This window comes from Anarrhichthys ocellatus, unplaced genomic scaffold (genome assembly GCF_004355925.1).
Source record: "Anarrhichthys ocellatus isolate YVR2014 unplaced genomic scaffold, GSC_Weel_1.0 scaffold22, whole genome shotgun sequence".
NCBI lineage: Eukaryota > Metazoa > Chordata > Actinopteri > Perciformes > Anarhichadidae > Anarrhichthys > Anarrhichthys ocellatus.
The window spans coordinates 2,598,975-2,612,763 of NW_022280052.1; the positions used below are offsets into that span (position 1 = coordinate 2,598,975).

A 13,789-nucleotide genomic window follows, 5' to 3' on the forward strand; every position below is an offset into this window, starting at 1 on the left:
ACGCTTTAATGCTGAAGTTTATTGTCAGAAGGAAGAGAAAAGGCTGAACAACATTTTACAGATTGCTCTAATACTTATTTTTCTCCACTTCTTTTATAGATTCCTGTGAAGATGGCCTTCTTTAAGAACAACTTCTGGGTAAGTGTCTGAATAACACCTGGAAACGAGTCAATATAATGATGGAGATTATGCAGACGGGACACCTGCCTGTAATGGCTGCAATGATCAGTATTTTACACTTGGAGCCACATATTACTTATTCAATTGTTTATAGCTGAATAGCAACCGTAAGCTTTTCATTTGTATTCTCAGCCGAGCAGCCCTGCTGCTCATCAGGCTGTCTCCCTCCTCCGCTCACTTGTAAATAACAGACTGACTGACTGATTTTGTATTCAGCTACATGGAGAGCAGTGTCATCTCGATCATTTTTGAAGGCAGAGATAATGTCTTCATCTGCAGTGTTGTTAATCTAAAAGGTAATTTTCTGAAGCAGTTTTAGAGGCTGTAACTTGCTATTGCTAGCTATTAGTTATTTTTGAAGCTCAAGTCTTTACACTTGTTTGATATAACTCTGTGGTTGCCAATATGTGCAACATTGTTTTGTCATTAGGGCCAGTGTTATACCTGAGTTTCAGTACTAATACCGTAACAATACTTTTTTTCAATACCTTAGTTTGGGGGAATTATGAATTTGTTTTAATAAGCAGACGTTTTCTGGTGATGAAGGCTGTGGGACGCAGTTGAAAGCTGCAGAAAAAGCCAATAAGTGCACTTTCTTTAAACAGAGTTGGTGGGTTTTTTGTCCAGTGTTTTAACTTTTCATTTTTTATTTCACAAAATATACCAAACTGCTCAATGTGTCATGGTTTAGCAAAGAGCTTAACCAAAACAAAATATAGTCCGAAGTCAGAAAACGTACTTGACTTGGATCAGGAAATATCTGATCAGAGAAGACGTAAACAACCCTGAAGGTGTGTTCAGACGGCAACGTTTACTGCTGGACCGTGTTTATTTGCCCCAAGCAGCAAATGTACCAACTGTACAGATGTTGGCAAGCTAGCCAGAAACAAATGCACCGACTGTATGTGTGGGAGTTTACCTAAAGACCTGTGTGTCTCTGTGTGTATTTGTGTTCGGCTCAGGCTTTGACTGACCTGAGAACTGTTTCTGTTTGTTTATGAAGCATATTCATAAAGCCCGGGGTAAGCATGAATGTTATGCAGTTTCAGGTCCCTGGGATCTGGGCAAATTTGCGTCCCATCTTGTCTTTCCGTATTCTTTGTATGCTGCCAAAAAAAACTACCATAGAGTGGATTCATCGCCTCTCTAATGCAGTATCAACAAAAAGGCTTATCATGAGTAGCCTCACAAATTTAGGCTTCGTAATAGTGTTGTTATTAGCGTCTCATTTTCTTCTCCATCCTCATGTTCTCCGCTCCGTCTCGGCACACCTGGCACATCTATTTCAGGTGTGCCCTACTTCGCCTACTGTGCCTCATCACTTAGAAAAGTCCTCAGTGATATTTGAGCAGCTGAACTAATATTCAGACGCAAATGTGAGATCCAGATAAGACGTTATGAGTGCCGGGAGGGGCATTTTAAGGGTCTTTTATGAGATTATTTTCCCATGCAACGTGATTCTATAGAAATACGAGGAATGACCAGGACTTCTTAACGGCGCGTAACGTGGTGGTGGCACATATTGTGTTAAAATGAGGTGCAGCCGCCACAGAAATAATGTAACGTTATAGGTTCAGGCAACAAAAAGACTTTGGTCGAGGAAAAACATCTTTGGGATAAAAATGAGTAAAAGACGTAAACACGTCACAAATATAACTTCACAGCTCCACAATACTTTGGGAACACCGGTCTCCTGGTTGAAAATGCAGGTATGCATGTGTGCTTTTAATGGATGAATAATATTATGAGCAGAATTTCAGCTGTGCTGTGTCTGCATCACAGAGAAGATTCAATTTAAGGATTTGTCACTATTCCTACCCCTGAAACACGGCTACATTTTCTTGGTTATTTCAGCCAATATGTGGAATTTGTGTGCCTTTTGGGTTTACATATTCATAACGGTGTTCCCCACCCAGCGTGCCCTCAGACACGAATAGCTGTGTAATACAAATCAACCCTTCAGTAAATTAAACAACACAGCCACTTGGGAACACGTCGCGCACACAAAGAGCCTCGTCTTGTTTGGCTCAAGAACATTCACAGCTGCTCGCAAAGCCTCCTCCTACAAAGCACGCTGTCCTGTCTCATTAAATACATAAGAGCTGTGGTCATGGCCCACAGGGGGACCACCGGCTGTAATTAAGTGCATCCTTAGTCATTTAAGACACCGTTGAGGCTTAGGAATATGATTGAAGGATTGATGCTGCTTTGTTCAGATTTTTCGTGTTATGAGTCTATAGTCTCTGTTCCTTAATGTGGTTTGCCTCAAGAAGGGATAACCGACCGATAAAGCGGTGTCCGGGGCCCCGGACACTTATGACTTCGTCTGGTTGGAGAAACAGATGTTCAGAGCTTAGTAGGAGGGATTCACAATGGAGTCATCGTCTCCATCGTTAATAACGTATACAGAAGAATGATCACAAAAATGGCGGAGTGTGGATGGGATCGACGCAGCTGAACAAGTTGTTTGTCGACTTGCAGAAATAAGAACCCTTAAATCGACTAGGTCGACTGCTTTTAGCAAACGCTACTCGGCTTGTGTGTCGACTGAAAATGCTGCTGCCGCGACAAATTCATCACTTGCTACTGATTGGTTGGAGCAAAACGAAAATACAACAAATGAGCTCAGAGACAAAAACAGAAACTAAACAGTCAGTCTTATTATCGTCCCTCTCAGTATTTGTGCTGGTTGTGTTAAGTCATTAAACACAACAGGACATACAGTACACACAATGCAAACAACCCTAACCCTGTTAATCAAACTACATCTTTAGTATCTAAAGTTAATAAAGAGGCAGCAAAATATAAATAAAATAAAAAAACAATGTTAGTTATTTTTAGTTTTCTCCACAATCTTTGTGACTGCACAATGGCCACTCTGAACCCGAAGCTCACTCATCCACAGATTTAAATAAGAGGGGATATTTGATTATTTTCAGTTGGGACACCAGCTTCACTACAGTAGCAGTATCCTCGTTCTGGTGGGATTTCAGTAGGAAATTAACGCTGCAGCTGAAAAAGGCTTGTATTCATTATTAAGGTGACCTGTAGATGGATCTTTAGTAATATTCTCCTCTCAGTACAGACTCTAGATTCTCTCTTTGCAGTGGTGAATAGACCGTAAAATGTCCTTGACGTGAGTCTGCATGATATCCTGGGGATTTAAATGAACTATTTTAAAGAATGACAGTATAGTTTAGCAGGTGTTCTGTTCTGAGGCGGTACAGTACACAGTGTTGTTTTCTATTCATTCACTTCCTAGAAACATCTCTGTCTTTACCTGCAGATACAACACTGTGTTGACATAGAGACACACACAAACAACAGCCAGTGGGTTTTTTTTATTTTTGCCCGCTTCTCATTTTAATGATGCCGACGTTGTTGTTCTCTCATCACTTTGAGTCATGGGGTTTTTCCTCTCGGGGTGAAGAACAGTAAACGCACAGTGGGAAACTTCTTCTCTCCTTCCCATGTGTCCCTCCCTTACTCTCTTCTCTAATTGTATCTGTCCACCAATCCTCTGTTCCTAAAGTCCAACCGTTTCATTTATTCTCAGTCGTTCCTCTGAGATCTGTTCTGTGCCAAGTTACACTATAAGCCAAGAGAGAAATCGATATAAGAGTCACTATATTTGTGTTCATATTCCAGTGTGTGTGTGACAGAACTGGAATATAAACTATATTTATGTGGAGGTGGATTTTTCAGACCGGCCCACACAGCAAATTAGTCTAAAGCCATCAATGATGACGGGTGGCTGCTACCTGCTCCTGATGTTATTGACACCTCTCTGCTGTGGGCCTATTCTGGCTGCTCGACCTGCCCCGTCAGCACAAAAAAAAGTTTCCGTGAGTCAGCGAAACTCGCAGCAGTCGGCTGGCTTGATGTCTCGGTGATATACTGTCTGATGCAGGGGTGAGATGTTTTCAGCTTTACTTTTGACAGCTGCCTGATATATTGCAGCTACATTGTGTGGCGTACAGAACTGGATCAGATGTTATTTGGATTTCGATCCATTTGCAGCTTGTCAAAATTGCTGCGACAGAAAGTGAATTAATTAAAAAACTAAAATATTTTTTAGCTATATAGGGAGATGTTTAATACCAGCAAAGTAGTACAGATTTCAAGACTAAATACAATGTTTTTATGACTCCACACCGGTGACAGCCGAAGCAGGACGCATCATGTTTTCGGGTCCTGAAATGGACACAGAAAAAAGACACAAGTTACAGACGAGTATAAAAGAAACGCACAAACGTCTCAGAGTGACCACCGGGCTCGTATGTGCATCCCTGAGAAGCATAATTGTCTTTTCTCTTTTGTTCTGCTCAGTACCTTTTTTTTTTTTTTTTTTAAGAGCCGTGCTGCACAGCAGGAATGTCCTCAGACACTTGAACCGGTCTCAGACAGACTGTTGGGGCAGATTTGACAAATAGCCAGAACTAAAGGCACCGCTCTGCCAGAGAATGAAGCGCTGAAACATAAAGCCCGAGCCAAGCTGAGCAACACTTCACAAAAGTCTCGATGAAGCAACTTTTTCCACTGGGAATGGGCAGTGGTGGAAGAAGTACTTTGATCTTTTACTTATGTAAAGTATAGCATACAGTACAGTGTAGAAATACTCCGATTCAATTCCTGCATTCACAATAGTACTTAAGTAAATAAAAACCGGTTTGATTAACTAGTGTCCCGTCCTTCTGGGCTGCAGTCAGCTGATCTACTGGTGTAGTGTCGTGTATACAGGTTGTGCAAGTTTTCTTGAATATCCAACGTTTATTCCCTCAGGATGTGGGAAAAGAGATGCGCAAACTGTTTCTTAATTTGATTCAGATACACGTTTGTGCTCGTCTGCACCTCGCTTTGTGCGTGTTCTTATTAAGTACATAATACTGTCCTAATCCATCAGGTAAAGGGTTTCTATCACTTCCTTTTTGCATGTCTTTTTTTAGCCTCAAATCTATTCAAAATGTGATTTTTGGTGGATATTTTAGGAGAAATTTTCATCATTTTTAATTTAGAAAATCAGAAGCAAACCAACTACAGACAGCTCAGTGAGTATTGTGTTCATCCAGTCAGGTGTAGGAGGGCTTCATGCCGAGTGCCAATCGTCTATTATTCCGTCATTATTTGACAGCAAATTCCCATTGTCTTCTCAACGCAATAAGAATTTGCTAGACCTTAGGTTTCAGTATAACAGTTTTGCTTGCTCGGAACCATTTTTTTGTGAATGAAAGTTTGCAGCAGTACAGCACTTTTAGTTTTTGAGGAAACGTCGGCTGAGATCCTCTGCAGGCAAACATGCAGATGAAAGATCTTTTTATTTGTTGTAGTAAAGCAGGCCCTGCAGCACAGGTCTCCTCACCTTCCTTCTTTAGTTAGTTTCGTACAAGCCTGAGGGGAAGTCTGAAGATGCGTCTAATTAGAATCAAGTGAGAACAGTTGGAGAGACAAAACTCTGGAGAGGCATAAAACGCACGCACGCGAGTAATAAGACATAAATAACAAGGATTGAAGTGGAACATTGTACCAATTGTCTCAGATTAGCTTTTTTTGATCAGTTATCTAAAATGCAGTGTGCCAAAGATACTGTACGATAGCAGCATGAATCTTTGGAAAGATTAGCTTCTGTTTTTGAAAACCTTTTGTCTTATGACATGTTAACCAAAAGAAAACTACATCTCAGACACAACTGACATTTGGCTTTTATTATTTTTAAACATTTTTGTTGCAAAAAAAACACAGTGGCTTTGCATGGACAAATGATAAGATTACAGTTATACTTCTATATATTCTTCTGTTCATTGTTCATTTTGCATGAATTTAAGAGCAACGGGTCTTAATCAGGAAATGCTGTCTTTAACTAACCGATGAACCGCTGAACAGAAGGCCTCATTGACTGATCAGACATATAGTGTCCAATTTGTCAGTGGCCAAGTCTGCACTGAAGCTACACAGGCCTGTGTCTCCACAGCACACATGAGCCTGAAAGACCTGAACCTAGCTGTTGACCCACGCTAATATGTTTTTTCCTAAAGACGAAGGATTTGTATTTTTAAGCATTTGGGAGCGGGAATGCTTGGACATGGCGTTTGAGATTGAAGATCGGCACACTGACTTCAATAGCCCTGACCACCACAATAATAAACAGCTTGAGGAAGCGAGGGAAAACCAGGGATCCTAACCTCTTAACAGAGCGACGTTTGCATTTGATTTACTGAGATGAAATGATCATTTCCCTGCTGCTGACCATCCCCCTTAACACATTTCAACAGATCCCCTACAGCTCCCGGTTGTCTTCAGAAGTCTTCATGAGAAAGTTGCCCCTGTACAGATTTTACACCTCCCCGTGCACCCCCCCTCCATTCCTCTCTTCTCCTCTCCCATCATTCCCCTCTTTGTCATGGTAATGTTCTCCATCGTGCGTGACCAAAACGGTCAACTTAATTGATAAAAAAAGAGATCACCAAGAAGGGAGTGAAGAGGGGGTTTGCATATATCAGACATGGAGGATTGTCATTCACTGAAGGCTTAAGGAATACATTACGACACTTGAAGACACTTAAAGAAGACTGTCGGTGGAGTGGCAGCTCTCCTGTTATGTGATATCGGATCGTTTGGCATGACTCAGTCAACATCCACAAGTAACAACTCGCAGCTGTTTGCACAATCAAGAACATGCAGGAGTGTAGTTCTGTGTCAGAAGAGAGAGAGAAGACATGTCAGTGTGATCTCATGCTCATAATTTCATTTTTGTTGCACCTGCCAGTCTGAGGCAGGTGTTCCCATACAATGGGCCTTCTTATAAAAGCTGGTCGAGCTATATTTTAATGTGAGTTATTCATAAATCTTCAAACAGCATAGTCATTGCTGTTAAAGAATATGACTGCTGATATTCTATAGATTTGTTATTGTCAGCGAAACCCAGAATGAAAGCACCAAAACCAACAGTGGGTTTGACTGTCTCTCAATACTTTCTGACTTACCTACCCTGTCTGTGGCACTCGGCCCCAAGCCCATTTATTACAAATGAACACAAAAATCTGTGAAACCAGGTCATAAATATATAATTCATTCTTTTAAAAGACTTTGTAATTTCATACAGCTGGGCACTGTAGTGTTAAGCAAACATTACCACACCTGGAGTAAATAGTGCATTTGTTGGAGGCTTTTTTCTGAACGATTAGATCTGACAAAGGCTTCTGATGACGTATTCTGGCAGCTTTAGTGGCGTCAAAACTAGTAACTAGACCGTGGCCTAAAAAGGGTGTTGGGATGCTGACAGTTAGAAACTTCTTTATGTCAAGTTATGATGATGGAGTCTTTTGAGAGCAGTTTCCCTGACGAGATAATAAATGGATATTGGAGCATTTGCAAAAGTTGATATAATATGCTAAACAGCTAAAATGCTGCTGCAATAAAGTTAGGGCATATCGCTCAGAGCACAGACTGCTCATATTTGCTTTTTCAAATATTCAACAAGACTTATTATCAAATACTGTTTGCAAAACCATTTGAGCACCAAAATATTCTTTGATCTGTGGACATACAGCCTTGTGTGTGTGTGTGTGTGTGTGTGTGTGTGTGTGTGTGTGTGTGTGTGGTTTTGGGTGACCCTTGGCATTCCAGCCATTCCCCTGGTACCTGGGAACTGGTCTGTTCTCCTCCGACGGGGTATATTTAGGAGAAGCAGCTGTCTGTGTCTCTGTCTGCACAGATGTCCCGGCTGTCTCTCGACTCAAAAATGTGGCGAGGCCCAAGAAGAAACGACACAGTCTATTTGTAATAGCGCTGTCGTGCTCTTTTTCAGATTATGAAGACTTGTGTTAACACAGGTGTAGGTTTGTGTGATTACGACAGTGATGGGTGGGAAGGTGTTGCTGTTGTGTCGAATCTGCTTAGCTGCAAGGTAGGCAACTTTTCTGTGAACAACAACCCAGCGCTGTGGTTTTCTCACATTTTACATGTTGGCCTTTGCTCGACTAATGTACAGCAAGCAGCGAGGTGATTTCCAGTGTTGAGTAGCAGCAGCATGTACGTGACTTTATTGTGAAACATGACACGTCACTTTTGTCCCTCTCTTTCATCACAGCCAATTGTATAAAATCACCAAAATTACTGTATTCTCTACCAGATAGTCAAGTATCTATTGGCTCAATATCTAAACAAAACTGTTACTGTTTATATATGGGAAATTTAAAGATGGTCTTCAAACTAAATGTGTGTGACGTTGGTCAGTAAATCTGTAAGTGAGTCTGTTTGTGCACCCAGTTGCACTAATACATTCTCCACCTACCGGCAACTAAAGGGAGACACAAATACTCAAGCACAGGATGATGTGCAGCTCCTAATAAATAATAACAAATCGTGCTTTTCCTAATTTTTACTTAGATTTTTGCTTATTTAGACATGAATTTTGATGATCTCGTATAATTATTAACTATTAATCTTCCCAACACACAAAAACGCCGTGAAACCAAGTTATAAAATGACAGCAAGATAGAAGGATGAGACAAAAGAGAGTGAAGAAGAGAGTGTCCGTTTATAAAAACTAAACGGACACTAAAATGTAACTTTATTTGGTTTGTGTTCGTAAGGTATGATGGACCGGTTACGTCGAGTAATTGATGACCGAGTATTGATGACCTACTTTAGCTCAACATCTGTATAATGTTGTGTGGTGTGTGACAGCGAGTGATGAGGAAGAATATAGCACAGACTGTCAAATACCTATAAAACCTATAAAGTGAAATAATAATTAAGCAGCTTTTTCAGATTACTGTTGCTAATGAACAGCTTTGAATGGTGTGTTTAAAACAGGCCTATATACATTCTGATCAGCTGAGAAACAAAAACAATTATTTTTCATCTGAAGTAAAACTTTCATTACTTATTTAGCTCCCAGAAAGCTAATATTATATATAAAATGAGCCTCTACACACGTCTATAAGGTCTATTGATGTCGGTGTGGTTTTCAACTCTAAGCCGAGTCCAAAGCTGGTTTCATATGAATGTTTGCAGAGCCCCAAATGTTTGTCGAATGTTGTCTATGTGACTAACAGTGAAGTGTTTCCCTGGATGAGTCTGACTGTCGTTAGAGGAACATCAGTGGCAAAAATATAATAAGGCAAAGCCAAAACAAATGTGATATTATATTACTGAAGCACCAACTGACGTCACTCTTTAACTTTCTAATACCGGTTTGATGTTCCTCGTTTGGGTGCTAACAGACGGGGTGTGTGTGTGTGTGTGTGTGTGTGTGTGTGTGTGTGTGTGTGTGTGCGTGCCTGCCTGCCTGCCTGTGTGCGTGTGTGTTTTTTATTTCTATCTTGGCAGGGGGAGAAAAATGCCGGCTTTGACGTGCTCTACCACAACATGAAGCACGGCCAGCTGGCATCCAAGGAGCTAGCCGAGTTTGTCCGTGAGAGGTAAGGCTCGTGTGTGTGTGTGTGTGTGTGTGTTTGAATGTCTGTGTGGGAGGTGGCGCTCGTGATGGGAGTCGGGTGGAGAAATTTCACATTCTTGAATCTGTATACTTGGATCTTTGGAAAGATGAGAGACCATGCCGAGGTTGAGTGAAAAGCACAGAAATGATAAATGACCTGTTCTGGATTTTTATTTTTTTTTTGTCAGAGAAGACTTTAACAAGTCTTTCTCTGTTGAAACTGCTTCAGTCTTCCCTCTCTGCTCTGATCTCTGGCCCTTGTCCTCACTACTGTGCTACTTTTGGAGCTCACTTTCTCTAAAACTCTCTCTCACACACACACACACACACACACACACAAGCCTGAAAAGGTGAATTATCCCTCAATGTCAGAGCTTTACGTGTTATCCATGTTTGCAACTGCTGCATTTAAATACGCTTTTACGTCTTTATTTGACAGAGGACAGTGTAGAAATTGGGGGTAAATTAAGATGCAATATATTGTGATATTGTAATCAAGGCGATGTATCATAAAATGTGCTCAATTAGCTAGCTAGCATCCATCGCAATTTCTGACGGAAACAAAGAGCATGCTTTTGTTTACTTCTGTCTGAAATCAAAGACCCTTTGTTTAATAATTATTATGAATTACAAATTGTAAATCCTGCCTCTATTATCATTGTGAAGTACATTAACGCTGTGCAACAACTGAAAGCTTAACAGGCGTACAACAGTACCTAAGGGGGAAGTCAATTATCTAATTAAAACGGTCCTCTCAAAGTGGGTAGTTTGTTCCATTAAACACCCAGTCCTCTTATTAGGAACTTATCAGTGAGTAAATTGAGGGTAGTAATGAGGTTCCCACAGGGGTTTGTGCTCTCACAGTGGGAAGTTAACACACACACACAATGCTCTGTCAGACCAGCGATATAATCCTGACATTGATTCAGTGAATGTGCACATTCCTCGCAGAGGGAAATCCACTTATCTTACTCGGACAGGAGCAGACAACAAATCAGCAGTCAGGAAATGAAATGGGGCCACTGTGGGTAAAATAGTGGAGGAAAGGCAATTGTTTTGATAAATTTTCTCTCTCGCCACTTGCCTTGAAGGTCGTTTTGATATAAGACGCCATATAAAACACTGAGTCAAAGTACCGCAACAACTCCAACCACGTTCTCAAGGCTTCTCAGTGACTGCATGCTATATCACGCTCATACTCAGTTTAATGGAGATGTACTGATACTTTTTGTTAGCGGGGCACCATTGACAGTGGGCACTCAATAGCTATCAGGTTTGACAAGTGCTGAAACAATAAGTTTAGAATGAGTTAATCAATTAGTGTCCTGACAGAAAATTAACTATTTTGGTAATCGAGGAATCGTTTCATTCATTTTTCAAGCCAATAGGCCAAACATTCACTAGTTCCATCTTCTCTAAAGCTAATATATTTGGGTTTTGGACTGTTAATCGGATTAAACGAGACATTTGGAGACGTCACTTTGGGCTTTAGTAAATATTGATGGACATCTTCACTATTTTCAGACATGTTATAGACTAAATGATTAATCAATTAAAAGAGAAAATAATTGATAAAGAATTGAACCGTTAGTTGCAGAACTAACAGTTTGGTCCTCAAAGACCATTTTGAATGAATGACATTTATCTCGTTAAAAGCCCAATTGTTTGCTTGTTTCAGAATATCAAAAGTGAGAATTTGGAGCTATTTGGAGTAGAACTATTTTGGATGTGGAGAGAGAATCAATAAACTAGAGTAGCGGCTGCACACTGATTCCAAACCAAAAATCTATTTAGATAGACAACGTTTGATTCCAGGTCAGAATCAACTGATTGGGATTGAAACTTTGTCCAATGACTGATTTTTATTTTGGCCACTTCAGAACAGCAGAAACAATTTAGTAAAGACAGTATTGACCTATCCCCTTTAGGTTGATATGGTATCAAACAGTTCAGTTAGCAAACAGTTGCTTGTTTACACCTCCAGCATTTGTCTGTCTCTTTATCTGCTAAATGGTCGAATATGTTCACCAGCTAGTCTCTTCTGGGTCAGTCTTTTGGAGCTATTTCACTGATATCAGCTGCCTGATGCGGCCCAAAAAAACCACTCCCGTTAAGTGTGAACCAAAACGGTAAAGTTGCGGGACCTGTAACTAAACAATGAGCTGAAACTTGATGTGCTATAAAGCTCAAAACTATAAAACTCTGAAGTCGAGAAAAGCTGCAGATTCGAGCGATAATATCAGTTATAGCTGCTTTGAATAAAGTGTAGTTTGGAGTCAGTGTGCAGGTGTTCACCCGTTGTATATAGACGTGTATGTAAGACGTCACTTCAGGCCTAATTGATTACAATTATTGAAAATATAACAAAACTGTGAAACATAAGAAAACAATAGATACAATTTGAAAATGAAAATATTAGTTCGCCCTGCTTGTGATCCAATATGAGTTCCAACTCTGCGTCACTGCTTGTTTATTGTTAATGACTTCCTGTAGCACGTTGTTCTGTTCCACCCTCAGGATGTTTGGATCAATACTCCTTCTTTCTCTTCAGGGTCAGCAGATGATGGTTATTAAAGTTTCATGCCAGCCTTTGCAAAACAACTCCATCTTCATTTAAATGTGGCTTATTGCAACAATTATCCAACACTGATGAAAATGAATCTTTATCTGTCTGACTCTAATGGTGGATGCCCAGAGTTTGGGACAAAGAAAGCTCCAGATAGAGAACATAACATATGAGGCCATTAGCAGAGGCAGGAGCCTGGTGAGGAAGTGTTATTAGAGTACATTACATTCACCAGTCTAAAAGTTAGTTTGAAGAATTTACATTTTAAAGAAAGCAAAGCACACAACATTACTCTTCCTGTGGGGTTGCTGGCAACTTAAGAAAAAGACTTGTATCTTCTGAGAGACCCACACAAGCATAATATATATATATATATATATTCATTACAGAGGTTCTTTAGGTCCTTGATTAGAGTTTTTGTATTGTTTTTTCCGGTAATGGTAGCGTTTGTTTTTGCAGTGCTGCTATTGAAGAGACTTACTCCAAATCAATGAGCAAACTGGCCAAGATGGCGAGCAACGGAAGTCCACAGGGGTGAGTACCACCATGTGAACACAGAACAGCCCGTCCTCGTCCCCGATGGTTTAATTTATACTATTGAAAGGCTTTGCTACTGTAATTATACATGTTATGGTCATATGGCTGCATATAATATATGAATGAGTACCATCTGCATCACCAAATGTTCATATTTATAATTAAAACAATACAGCTTTTTGAAATATGAAAGGGCATCTTGCTTTTACTGCCTCGTGGTTTAACTGACTCCACGCTCGTTAGTGCGATTGAGCATGCTTTGCTGCCACCACAGCCCCACCTCGGTTAGATTGTGATTGTATGCTCTTAATCTCTCCATGTCTTTGGAAATATCTTATTTAGAAGATAATATTTCTATATGTCCACAGTATGACTCTTGGTATTACAATAGATCTTGAATGAAGAGAGAGTTTGTACCCAACCGTCTCCTTGTGTGTGCTTAATGCTTGTGTATGTATTTCCTAGGACCTTTGCTCCCATGTGGGACGTGTTCAGGGTGTCTTCGGACAAACTGGCCCTCTGCCACCTCGAGCTGATGAGGAAGATGAACGATCTCATCCGGGACATCAACAAGTACGGAGACGATCAGGTCAAAATTCACCGCAAAGTAAGTACCTAGGATCAGGATGCTTTACCGCTATCCTGACCGCAAACTGGCTGATTTTATGTGCCTGTGTGAGTTTCTGTGAAGATAAACTGAGACAGATTTTCTCCTTACTCGCCCTTCATCGAGACTCTGTCATTTTGATCTAATTTATCTCAGAAAATCCCATTACTGTCTTCTCCCCCCATGGTAATCGGTGCGTTTTCCCTTCAAGCACAATGATGATCTGTTCGTGATGTTCATGCGTCGTGTTTTTCTTTATGCGTGTGTCACGCAGACAAAGGAGGAGATGGTGGGAACAGTTGAGGCGGTGCAGGCGCTGCAGGTTCAGAGCGGCCACCTTCAGAAGTCAAAGGAGGGCTACCACGCCAAGTGTTTGGAGCTGGACCGGCTCAGGAAGGAGGGAGCGCCACAGAAAGAAGTGGAGAAAGTTAGCAACAACTCTCTTTATTTTCAAGATTTT

The 13,789-nt window shown here is 40.7% G+C and overlaps 1 protein-coding gene across 2 annotated transcripts in view; it reads left to right on the forward strand.

The window, feature by feature from the left end:
- Window positions 1-13,789, forward strand: part of fcho1 (FCH and mu domain containing endocytic adaptor 1) — a 50,944-nt gene that overhangs the window by 12,994 nt on the left and 24,161 nt on the right. For both annotated transcript variants that reach the window (XM_031859803.1, XM_031859804.1), the window contains exons 2-6: window positions 100-138; window positions 9,511-9,602; window positions 12,645-12,719; window positions 13,188-13,329; window positions 13,604-13,756. In XM_031859803.1, coding sequence (XP_031715663.1) covers window positions 100-138; window positions 9,511-9,602; window positions 12,645-12,719; window positions 13,188-13,329; window positions 13,604-13,756 — 501 coding nt within the window. The remainder of the gene's footprint in view (window positions 1-99; window positions 139-9,510; window positions 9,603-12,644; window positions 12,720-13,187; window positions 13,330-13,603; window positions 13,757-13,789) is intronic.